Below are 12,285 nucleotides of genomic sequence, written 5' to 3' on the forward strand. Positions count from 1 at the left end.
CGTGGGATCCTTGTGGGATCCATTGGGAAACGCGTGGGATCCTTGTGGGATCCGTGTGAGAATGTGTTGGGTCCATGTGTAATGCGTGTGGTGGTGCATGTATGACACATGTATGAACACGTATGACACATAGGAACACATGTGAACATGTATGAACACGCATAAACACGTATGACACACGTGGGAACATGCAGGAGGTCACATGACACACGCATGAACACGCATGGGCGGGGCGTTCTCCCGCTCCTTCATTCATTTATTGGTTGCCCCCACGGCGGGGGAGGGGCGATGGGGGCGTGGCCCAAGCGAGGAGGGGGGAGGGTTCATGGTGCTGACGTCACAGAGCTGGCGCCCCTCCCCCCGTTGGCACATGCGAGGCGAGGGGTGGGGGAGGGGCGGGTTTGGCACTGAGGAGGGCGCCCCCTTGTGGGGGAGACCACAGACACGACGAGGCAGTGGCAGCACCCATGGGTGCTGGGGGGGGGTTGGCACCGGAGGGGGGCACCCATGGGTGCTGGGGGACATGGGGAGGGGGGAAGCACCCATGGGTGCTGGGGGGGTGGCACTGGCACTTCGGGAGGGAAGGTCCCAGCAGCCATGGGTGCTCTTGGTTCTCATAAGGGGGTCCTGGCACCCATGGGTGCTCTTGGAGTGCATGGCACTGGCACTGAGCAGGGGGTCCTGGCACCCATGGGTGCTCTTGGTTCTCGTAAGTGGGTCCCAGCACCCATGGGTGCTCATTGCAGGGGGTTGGCAGAAGCAATGAGTGTCCCGGGGGGTGATGTCCCTTGTGGGGGACACCTATGGGTGGGGGAGCACCCATGGGTGGGGGTGTCAGGGGGCTTTGGTCCCAAAGATGCCGACAGGGAAGTGCTTGACATGGGACGGCCACTGGGCCGCCAGCTGGAAGAACTTGATGTCGTCCCATTGGGTGCCATCGACCGTCACTGGGGGAGACAGCACCCATGGGACCCCCCCATAGCCAAACGGACCCCCCCCAGCACCAATGTAACCCCTGACAGCACCCATGGAGCCCCTCATGGCACCCATAGCATCCCACTCATGGCACCCATGGACCCAACCATAGCACCAATGGGCCCCCCCACCATGGCAGTCATAGACCCAACCATTGCACCCATAGACCCCCCAATATAGCACCCACAGACCCCCCCAGAGCACCCATAGACCCCCGCAGAGCATCCACAGCCCCCTCCATAGCATCTATGGGACCCCCCCATAGAAACCCCCTATAGCACCCATGGACCCAACCATAGCACAAATGGGACTCCTTCATGGCAGTCTTGCACCCACAGACTCAAGCATAGCACCCACGGCCTGCCCCCAGCACCCATAGCCCCACCATAGCACCTATGGAACACCCCACAGCACTCATAGGAACCCCCACAGCACCCATAGACCCAACCATTGCACCCATAGACCCAACCACAGCACCCATAGACCCAACCATGGCATCCATAGACCCCCCCATGGCACCCATGGGTGCCCCCGCACCCGAGAGCAGGGCAGGCGGCTGCCGGGGGCAGCAGATGAGCCGCGTGATCCCCTCCACCACCAGGCTCTTGGAGTCAGGCTCCCGCGGGCGCTTGCTCAGGAACAGGGTGGGCACTGGCAGCGGCAGCAGCACCCATGGGTGCGGGCCATGGTCACCCCCCCCGCCTTGGGTGCCACCAACCCCCCCCAAGGCCCACCAATGGACACCCCAAAACCCACCCGTGGATACCCCAAACCAATCAGAACCCACCCTTGGGTGCCCCAAACCAATCAGAACCCACTCTTGGGTGCCCCAAACCAATCAGAACCCACTCTTGGGTGCCCCAAACCAATCAGAACCCACCCTTGGGTGCCCCAAACCAATCAGAACTCACCCTTGGGTGCCCCAAACCAATCAGAACCCACCCTTAGGAGCTCCAAATCCTCCCAATGCCCATCCTTGGGTACCCCAAACCCTGCCCTTGGGCACCCCAAAATCACCCCTGGGTGCCCCCAAACCCCACTTTCGGGTACCCTGAACCCTTGGGTGCACCCCAAGGTGAAAACCCACCCTTGGGTGCTCTGCCCCCCCCCCCCATGCTCTATGGGTGCCCCCCCCCGGGCTCACCCTTCTTGTTCTTCTCGCGGGTCACCAGGGTCATGGCCAGGGTGCCCCCGGGGGGGTCCCCGGGCGCTGGCAGCCGCGACACCAGCAGCGAGCGGAAGGTGCCCCGGAGGCTGGTTTTGGGGGGGCCCCCCCCGGCCTCGCGCCGCTCCCCCTCCCGCCGCCGCTCCGCAGCACCCATGGGTGCCCCCCAGTAATCGACCTGCAGGCCCAGGGCGTCCCCCGAGGAGCTGCGGGGCAATGGGGGAGCCCCCCCAATAACAGGTACATGGGTGCCCCCCAATAACAGGTACATGGGTGCCCCCCCCCCTAAAAGGTACATGGGTGCCCCCCCCCCAACAGGTACATGGGTGCCCCCCCCCATAACAGGTACATGGGTGCCCCCCAATAACAGGTACATGGGTGCCCCCCCCATAACAGGTACATGGGTGCCCCCCAGTAACAGGTACATGGGTGCCCCCCCCCATAACAGGTACATGGGTGCCCCCCCCCCATAACAGGTACATGGGTGCCCCCCCCCATAACAGGTACATGGGTGCCCCCCAATAACAGGTACATGGGTGCCCCCCCATAACAGGTACATGGGTGCCCCCCCCCATAACAGGTACATGGGTGCCCCCCAATAACAGGTACATGGGTGCCCCCCCCATAACAGGTACATGGGTGCCCCCCCCCCATAACAGGTACATGGGTGCCCCCCAATAACAGGTACATGGGTGCCCCCCCCCATAACAGGTACATGGGTGCCCCCCAATAACAGGTACATGGGTGCCCCCCCCATAACAGGTACATGGGTGCCCCCCAGTAACAGGTACATTGTTGCCCCCCCCCCATAACAGGTACATGGGTGCCCCCCCCCATAACAGGTACATGGGTGCCCCCCAATAACAGGTACAAGGGTGCCCCCCCCATAACAGGTACATGGGTGCCCCCCCCCATAACAGGTACATGGGTGCCCCCCAATAACAGGTACATGGGTGCCCCCCCATAACAGGTACATGGGTGCCCCCCCCCCCAATAACAGGTACATGGGTGCCCCCCCCCCATAACAGGTACATGGGTGCCCCCCAATAACAGGTACATGGGTGCCCCCCCCCAATAACAGGTACATGGGTGCCCCCCCATAACAGGTACATGGGTGCCCCCCCAATAACAGGTACATGGGTGCCCCCCCCCAATAACAGGTACATGGGTGCCCCCCCCCATAACAGGTACATGGGTGCCCCCCCCCCATAACAGGTACATGGGTGCCCCCCAATAACAGGTACATGGGTGCCCCCCCCCAATAACAGGTACATGGGTGCCCCCCCATAACAGGTACATGGGTGCCCCCCCCCCAATAACAGGTACATGGGTGCCCCCCCATAACAGGTACATGGGTGCCCCCCCCCCATAACAGGTACATGGGTGCCCCCCAATAACAGGTACATGGGTGCCCCCCCCAATAACAGGTACATGGGTGCCCCCCCCCCATAACAGGTACAGGGGTGCCCCCCCCATAACAGGTACATGGGTGCCCCCCCATAACAGGTACATGGGTGCCCCCCCCATAACAGGTACATGGGTGCCCCCCCCCATAACAGGTACATGGGTGCCCCCCCCCCATAACAGGTACATGGGTGCCCCCCCCCCCATAACAGGTACATGGGTGCCCCCCCCCATAACAGGTACATGGGTGCCCCCCCCATAACAGGTACATGGGTGCCCCCCCCCCATAACAGGTACATGGGTGCCCCCCCCCCATAACAGGTACATGGGTGCCCCCCCCCCCATAACAGGTACATGGGTGCCCCCCCATAACAGGTACATGGGTGCCCCCCCCATAACAGGTACATGGGTGCCCCCCCCCATAACAGGTACATGGGTGCCCCCCCCCCCCATAACAGGTACATGGGTGCCCCCCCATAACAGGTACATGGGTGCTCACCCCATAACAGGTACATGGGTGCCCCCCCCATAACAGGTACATGGGTGCCCCCCCCCCCATAACAGGTACATGGGTGCCCCCCCATAACAGGTACATGGGTGCCCCCCCATAACAGGTACATGGGTGCCCCCCCATAACAGGTACATGGGTGCTCACCCCAGGGTGCTGCCACTGGCCATGGAGGGTGACGCCGGGGGCGTGGCCGCAGCCTCACGGGGTCCCCCGGGGGGGGACGGGGAGGGGACGGTGAGGCCCGGGGGGGGCACCTCGTCCCCATCACCTATGGGGGACACACACAGAGCACCCCTGGGTGCCTCTGCAGGGGAAGCAGCACCTCGGGGGGTGTCCCCCCCCCCATGCCCAGCATGGGGACCCAGCAGGGACAATGCGGGGGGGGCAGCACTTACCTGGAGCTGTTGGGGGGTCCTCAACCAGCCCCACTTTGACCACCTGCAGGGACACCCCAAGGACAGCCCCGTGTCACCCAGCGTCACCCAGTGTCACCCAGTGCCCCCATTGCCCCCCATGGACTCACCCCCACGAAGGGCACGAACTTCTGGTAGGAGTCCTCATCGGGGCTGGGCGCAGATGGGACAAGGGGGGTTATGGGGGGGGCAGGGGGGGTACAGTCCACACCTGCCACCACCCTGCACCCGTGTCCCTGTCCCGTGCCCCCATTCCCACAGCACATCCGATGTCCCTATTCCTGTGTCCCACATCACCATCCCCCATGTCCCCTGTTCTGAGCACTCCCATGTTGCCCTTATATCCCATATCCATACCCCATATCCATATCCCCTGTCCTCTATCCCACATCCCATACCCCCTATCCCATACCCCATATCCATACCCTATATCCCATATCCATATCCCACATCCCATACCCCACATTCCATACCCCGTCTCCCATATCCCATATCCACACCCAATATCCACACCTCATACCTCATATCCCACATTCCATACCCCATACCCCATATCCCATATCCTACATTAAATACCCCACACCCCATATCCCATATCCCATACCCCATATTCCATACCCCATATCCCATATCCCATACCCCATACCCCATACCCCATATCCCATACCCCATACCCCATATCCCATACCCCATATCCCATACCCCATACCCCATACCCCATATCCCATATTCCATACCCCATATCCCATATCCCATACCCCATACCCCATACCCCATATCCCATACCCCATATCCCATATCCCATACCCCATATCCCATACCCCATATCCCACACCCCATACCCCATATCCCATATTCCATACCCCATATCCCATATCCCATACCCCATACCCCATATCCCATACCCCATACCCCATACCCCATATCCCATACCCCATATCCCATACCCCATACCCCATACCCCATACCCCATATCCCACACCCCATACCCCATATCCCATATTCCATACCCCATATCCCATACCCCATATCCCATACCCCATACCCCATACCCCATACCCCATATCCCACACCCCACACCGCACACCCCATACCCATACCCCACGCCCGCACTCACAACTTGTGCCCGCAGGTCAGCATGGCCTCAGCCACCGGCAGCGCGAGGGTGACCCCAGCCCCAGCCACGTACCCCAGGATCCTCCCAGCCACGCTGAAGGGCTCTGGGGGGGGGGGGCAGCACCCATGGGTGGGGGTCAGGGTGCACCCCCCCGCCCCTTGGGGTGCTGGCAGCACCCATGGGTGCCCATTACCGGTGGGGGGGGGCTCGCTGCGCCCAAAGAGCTCTCGCCAGGGGGGGTCCAGGAAGGCAGCCCCGTAGCGCCCGTCCACTGAGCCCAGGTACTGCGCCACCGGGTGCGGGCCTGGGGGGCAATGGGAGACAGGGACCCCTCTTAGCGCCATGGGGGTGCCCTATGGATGCTGTAGGACCCCAGATACCCTGTGGGTGCCCTATGGATGGTATGGGAGCCATATGGACACTATGGGTGCCCTACGGATGCTATGTGTGCTGGGGGATCCCAGATACCCTGTGGGTGCCCTATGGACACTATGGGTGCCCTATGGACACTATGGGTGCCATATGGGTGCTCCATGGACGCTATGGGTGCCCTATGGATGCTATGGGTGTCCTATGGGTGCCCCACAGACGCTGTGGGTGTCCTAGGGGTGCCCCAAGGATGCTATGGGTGCCCTATGGATGCTATGGATGTCCTATGGGTGTCCCAAGGACACTATGGGTTCCCTATGGATGCTATGGGTGTCCTATGGGTGCCCCACAGACACTATGGGTGCCCTATGGGTACTATGTGTGCCCCATGGACGCTATGGGTGCCCCATGGATGCTATGGGTGCCCTACGGACGCTATGGGTGTCCTATGGGTACTATGTGTGTCCCATGGACGCTATGGGTGCCCTATGGACGCTATGGGTGCCCCATGGACGCTATGGGTGCCCTATGGGTACTATGTGTGCCCCATGGACGCTATGGGTGCCCTATGGACGCTATGGGTGCCCCATGGACGCTATGGGTGCCCTATGGGTACTATGTGTGCCTCATGGATGCTATGGGTGCCCTATGGACGCCATGGGTGCCCCATGGACGCTATGGGTGTCCTATGGGTACTATGTGTGCCCCATGGACGCTATGGGTGCCCCACAGACGCTATGGGTGCCCCATGGACGCTATGGGTGCCCTATGGGTACTATGTGTGCCCCATGGACGCTATGGGTGCCCTATGGACGCTATGGGTGCCCCATGGACGCTATGGGTGCCCCACAGACGCTATGGGTGCCCCATGGACGCTATGGGTGCCCCATGGGTGCCCCTGGCGCTCACCCAGCGGCACGAGCAGGAAGCGCAGGTAACTCGGCCACTCGGGGCTGCGGGCGCTCAGGAGCCGCACGAACGCCCGCAAGAGGGCGCTGTGGAAGCCGGGCCCCCCCACGGCCGCCACCTTCAGCACCCGCGGGGGCAGCGCTGAGCTGTGGCACCTGCGGGCGGGGGGGGCGGTGAGGGGGGGCCCACAGCACCCATGGGGGGGGGCACAGAGGAATGGGGGTGTCATGGGAGGGGGGGGACACCGTTAGGTGGGGGGGGAGCACCCATGGGTGGGGGAGCAGCCGGGGGGGGGACGACATGGAGAGATATGGGGGGGGCTTGAGGGGGGGGGGGAACACGGGGTGGTGTTGGGGGGGTTGTTGTGGGTGCTACTGGGGGGTGGGGGGGGTTTGTTGGGGGGGTTATTGGGGGGTGGTTTTGGGGGGTGGTTTTGGGGGGTGGTTTTGGGGGGGTGGTTTTGGGGGGTGGTTTTGGGGGGTGGTTTTGGGGGGGTGGTTTGGGGGGGTGGTTTTGGGGGGGTGGTTTTGGGGGGTGGTTTTGGGGGGGTGGTTTTGGGGGGTGGTTTAGGGGGGTGGTTTTGGGGGGTGGTTTTGGGGGGGTGGTTTTGGGGGGTGGTTTTGGGGGGGTGGTTTGGGGGGGTGGTTTAGGGGGGTGGTTTTGGGGGGTGGTTTTGGGTGTTGTTGGGGTTTTGGGGGTGTTGTTGGGGGGTGCTATTTCGGGGGGGTCACTCACAGGCGCTGGATGCGGCCCAGCAGCGCCGAGAGCAGCGCCGGGAGCTCCCCCCCTGTAGCCCCCACCGGTGCCTGGCCCTGCGCCTGCAGCAGCTCCGACACCCACTGCGGGGGGGGGGGTGTCAGAGCACCCTGAACCCCCCCAAGCCTCCCTTAACCCCCCGCCGTTAACCACTGACCCCCCCCTAGATGCCCATCATTAGGTACCACCCTCTCCAAGTTACCCTCCCCCCCCAGCTGCCCCCCCCCAAGGACCCCAGTGCATGGGGGGGCCACCCCATGTTACCCCCCCCATTGCCCCCATGCCCCCCCCGTACCTGCCCCTGCCAATGGCCGCTCTGCACCAGGACCAGGCTCTCGGGCAGCGCCGGCTCCGGGCCCAGCGCCCACCCCAGCTGCTCCCAAACCGCTCGGCGCGGGCCCGGGGGGGGCACCTGGGGGGGGGGAGAGAGCGGGGGCACCCATTAGGGGGTGTCCCCACAACCCCCCTGTACCCCCAATGTCCCCATTGGCCCCATGCACCCCCCACATCCCATGGCACCCATTGCCCCCCAACCGGTGTCCCCCACATCCCCCCATTGTCCCCCCCTTGTGCCCCCCCAATATACCCCCACTGTCCCCCCCATACCCCGTCCTTGTCCCCCCCACCCACCCCCGGTACCTGCGCGCTGGGGGGGGGCAGCTCCGGGGACCGCTCCCCCCCATCGGAGCTGTTGTTCCTCTCGCCAGGGGGGGGCCGGGGGGGACCCCGCTCACGTTGGGGGGTGCCCCGACGGCCCCGACCAGGGGGGGCCCCCCCCACGTCCGCCCTATGACCACACACACACATTGCACCCAATGGGGACCCAAACTCCCCCCAACCCTTGGGTGCCCCCCCCTCAATTGCCCCCACCTGGGTGATGCCGCCTCCCCCTTGCTGCCCCGCAGGGGGGTCCGCAGCTTCTCAGGGCCCCCCCCGGGCTCAGGCAGGGGCTCGGGGTCCCCACGGGGGTCCTGTGGATGGGACACACAAGGGGGGGGCTGCAGGGAACCCAACATCGGGGGGAGGGGGCTCAAAGTGGGGGGGGTTGGGGGGGGGTCCCTCACCAGCCCCTCGGGGTCCTGTGCCCCCTCCTCGGGGGGTCTGCGGCCACCCTTGGCCCCGGGCTCTGCCTGTGGGGAGTGGGGGGGGGGTGATGGGTGCTGAGCACCCCCAATGCTGAACCCCCCCTTACCCCCCCTTCACCCCCCCAAAACCTCCCAGCTCTCCCCCAACCACTGAAATCCCCCCCCTTAAACCCCCAACCACCCCCAAAACAGGACCCCCTCAATAATGCCCCCCCCAAACAGGCTGGACCGACCCCCCCCAGTGCCCCTGCACTGACCGGGGGGGCCCCTTCGCTGCCCATCTCTGTCTGAGAGCTCGACTGCGAGAGCCCCTCGAAGAAAGGGCTGTGGGGACAAGGACAGGGGGGTCCCATGGGTGCACACTCACCGCAGAGGGGGTGTTGAGGCACCCATGGGTGCTCACTCACTGGAGGGGGCTATTGGGGCACCTATGGGTGCTTAGGGGAGGTTTGGGGCACCCATGGGTGCTCACTGACTGCAGGGGGGTGGGGTGGGGCACCCATGGGTGCTCACTCACTGCAGGGGGAGGGTTGGGGCACCCATGGGTGCTCACTCACTGCAGGGGGGTGGGGTGGGGCACCCATGGGTGCTCACTCACTGCAGGGGGAGGGTTGGGGCACCCATGGGTGCTCACTCACTCACCGCAGGCGGGGTTTGGGGGTGCTCAGGACGCTGTCGGTATCGTCCATGTCGGCGCCGCTGTCACTGGGGTTGAAGATCTCGAGGGTGTCGTAGAGCTCGTCCAGGTCCTCGGCCACCGAGCGCATCCGCGCCCCGGCCACCGCCTCCAGCCCGAAGCCCACCTGGGCCAGCACAGGGTGACAGCGGTGACACCGGCCATAGAGTGACACCCGCCATAAGGTGCCACCAGCCATAGGGTGACACCTGGCAGAGGGTGACATCAGCCACAGAGTGACACTGGCCATAGGGTGACACCTGTGACATCGGCCATAGGGTGACAATGGTCATAGGGTGACATCAGTGACATTAGCCATAGGGTGACACGGGTGACACCAGCCATAGGGTGACACCAGCCATAGCTTGATACCAGCCATAGGGTGACATCAGCCATAGGGTGCCACTGGTCACAGGTTGACACCAGCCATAGGGTGACATCGGCCATAGAGTGCTACTGGTCATAGAGTGACACTGGGTGACACCAGCCATAGGGTGACACCAGCCATAGGGTGACACCAGTCAGCATGACACTGGTGACACCAGCCACAAGGTGATAGTGGCCCCCCATACTCCCCCGCCACCACGTGCCCCACATCCCCATAGCACTCACTGTCCCCCCCATACCCCGTCCCCAGCACCCATGGGTGCTCCTACCTCCTCCGACACCTTGAAGCGCTTCAGAAGTGCCACGAACTTCTGCTTGATGTTGGGCTGCTGCGGGGGGGGCAGCACGGAGGCATCAGCAGCACCTATGCGTGACCCCCCCACTCCCAGTCAGCACCCATGGGTGCCCCCTGCCTCACCCGGGTGGACGCCATCAGCTTCCTCCGCGTCTTCTTCACCTTGGGCAGCTCCTCCTCCTCATAGAAGAGATCCTGGGGGGCCGGGGGGGGTAAGAGTGGGGTGAGGGGGTCAGGGGAGCACCCATGGGTGCGGGGGGTGCCCAGCACCCACCTGCCCGTGCAGAGCATCATCGCTGCCCTCCTGCTCCGAGGAGAAGCTCTCCTCCTCCTCCTCTGAGTAGTTGTCAATGTCAGGGGAGCGATCTGGGGTGGGAGCACCCATCAGCACCCATCAGTGCTCCCCTCCCTGCCCATCAGCACCCATGGGTGCCTCACCCGAGAGCTTGCCCTTGGCCTCCTGGTCGATGGGTTGGCTGGACAGGGAATTCACCCGGATCTCGGCCACCGGCACCGGCGCATCCTTCACCGCCCGGTGCAGCACCAGAGCCAGGCCTCCCTCACTGGGGTGCTGCAGCACCTATGGGTGCACAGAGGGGATGGGGGGTACCCAGAGGGGATGGGGGGGGCATCCAGAAGGGACTGGGGGCACCCAGAGGGGATGGAGGAGGCACTCCTTAGTGCTGTCCATGCAATGGTGGCTACCCCAAACCCCTCCAGCACCCTGTTGAGTAATCCCATAAGTGCTTGGGTTCTGAGGCTCCCAGCACCCAGGGTTCCCCCCCCAGCACCCTGACCCCCCCCATAGCACCCACCTCAGCCATGTTGATGAGCCCCACGGCCAAGGTCTTGTAGCCCAGGAAGGTCCGGTTCTTGTAGCGCTTCCGCCGCTGCAGCATCACCTGGAGCCGGTTGTTGTCACGCTTCAGGAAGTGGGGGTACTGCGGGGGGGTGGTGGTGTCAGTGATGGGTGGGGGGCACCCATGGGTGGGGGGCACCCATGGGTGGGGGGGTGGGCAGGGTCTCACCTGCAAGGAGAATGTGAGCTGCAGCTCGGTCTCGGGGGTCCCTGCCGGCAATGGGATCTCATTGGAGCGCAGGATCCGCTTGGAGCCCTTGAAGGAATGGGCAGGGGGGATATGAGGGGGGGGTCTCAACACTGGGGACCCTGTAAGGGCCCCTCAGTAGAGACAAAGGGGGGAGCTTGGACCTCCCCAAACCCATCGAGACCCCCCCAAATGGTCCCAGCACCCCTGGGATACCCCAAAGACCCCATCTCCCCCCCCATCACCCCCTAAGTCCTTGCCATGGACCCAGCACCCCCCAACCTCCATAAAGCGCCCACGGCCTGGACCTCCCCAGGACCCCGTTGCCCCCCCCACCTGCAGCTTAACGGCGATGACCACCGAGCCCAGGTCCTTGCCCAGCTCCCGCACCAGCACCAACCGCTGCAGCGTGAGGCTGAACAGCCTGGGGACGAGACGGAGGCCGCGGGTCGGTGCCCGGTACCCGGTGCTTCCCCCTCCCGCAGCACCGCAGGGGGTGTCCCCGGGGGTCGCGGCTCACCTGGGCACGCAGCTGGGCGAGCTCCGGTCCACTTCCCACGTCGCGTACAGGTTCATCTGCACCGGCCGCGGCCCGGGACCGGGGCTGGGGCCGGGGGGAACGGCCCCGGCAGTCGGAGGGTGAGGCCCGGGGGTGCCCGGGGGGGGCAGCGGGGAGGCCGCGGGCGGCGGGGCCGGGCCGGGAGGGCCGCGGGGGCCGCCGCGTTCCGCCATCACCCCCTGCCGCCGCCGCCGCCTCACGCCCGGCCACGCCCCCCAAGGGGCTACTCGCGTTGTCATTGGTAGGCGCAGGCACCCCCTCCTCAAGGCCACGCCCACCCGCGGAGCTCATTGGTCGGCTCCGCTGCGGAAGGGAAAGCGGCCACCACCGGTCGGTCTGCTGGCATGGCCACGCCCCTCCCGCGCTCTGGCCACGCCCCGTCAGCCCCTTCCTCGGCGCTGATTGGGTGGCGATAAGATTGGACACGCCCCCATGGAGGGGAAAGCGCGGGAACAGGGAGACCCCGGGATGGAGCTTCGGGACAGGGGGACCCTGGGATGGAGTTTGGGGACACAGGGACGTTGGAATAGAGCCTGGGACAGAGCCCGGGGACACGGGGACAGACACTGAGGGAGCTGCGCTGCTGGGACACAGGGATCTTGGGATGGACCCTGGGGA

At 64.6% G+C, this 12,285-nt stretch overlaps 1 protein-coding gene across 3 annotated transcripts; it reads right to left on the minus strand.

Moving 5' to 3' along the window:
- Nucleotides 1–275: 275 nt before the first annotated feature.
- PACS1 (phosphofurin acidic cluster sorting protein 1) lies at nt 276–11,861 on the minus strand. 3 transcript variants are annotated; one of them, XM_080635892.1, is made up of 24 exons: nt 11,629–11,861; nt 11,445–11,532; nt 11,091–11,177; nt 10,878–11,003; nt 10,501–10,642; nt 10,337–10,428; nt 10,186–10,257; nt 10,037–10,096; nt 9,347–9,507; nt 8,962–9,028; nt 8,684–8,749; nt 8,490–8,590; nt 8,259–8,406; nt 7,915–8,031; nt 7,599–7,702; nt 6,864–7,018; nt 5,779–5,889; nt 5,586–5,688; nt 4,579–4,621; nt 4,451–4,493; nt 4,200–4,323; nt 2,120–2,346; nt 1,513–1,626; nt 276–947 (listed from the first exon to the last, which is right to left on the minus strand). In XM_080635892.1, exons 1-24 carry the CDS (start codon nt 11,838–11,840, stop codon nt 835–837), a joined length of 2,676 nt encoding a protein of 891 aa, XP_080492018.1. In that variant the 5' UTR covers nt 11,841–11,861; the 3' UTR covers nt 276–834. The 3 variants fall into 3 exon arrangements, with proteins under 3 accessions (XP_080492018.1, XP_080492017.1, XP_080492019.1); XM_080635891.1 differs by having other exon boundaries at nt 5,586–5,889; XM_080635893.1 differs by lacking the exon at nt 276–947 and having other exon boundaries at nt 4,598–4,621; nt 5,586–5,889.
- Nucleotides 11,862–12,285: the final 424 nt, after the last annotated feature.

This window comes from Psittacula echo (assembly GCF_963264785.1).
Source record: "Psittacula echo genome assembly, chromosome: 28".
NCBI classification, from domain to species: domain Eukaryota; kingdom Metazoa; phylum Chordata; class Aves; order Psittaciformes; family Psittacidae; genus Psittacula; species Psittacula echo.

Excerpts from the sequence above, each read along its gene's own strand:
- PACS1 (XM_080635891.1), bottom strand. The coding sequence starts at position 11,840 with ATGGCGGAACGCGGCGGCCCCCGCGGCCCTCCCGGCCCGGCCCCGCCG. Across the intron at positions 8,591-8,683 it reads CACAGGACCCCGAGGGGCTG|GACCCCCGTGGGGACCCCGA; the intron begins GTGAGGGACCCC and ends TCCCATCCACAG. Across the intron at positions 8,407-8,489 it reads GGGGAGGCGGCATCACCCAG|GGCGGACGTGGGGGGGGCCC; the intron begins GTGGGGGCAATT and ends GTGTGGTCATAG.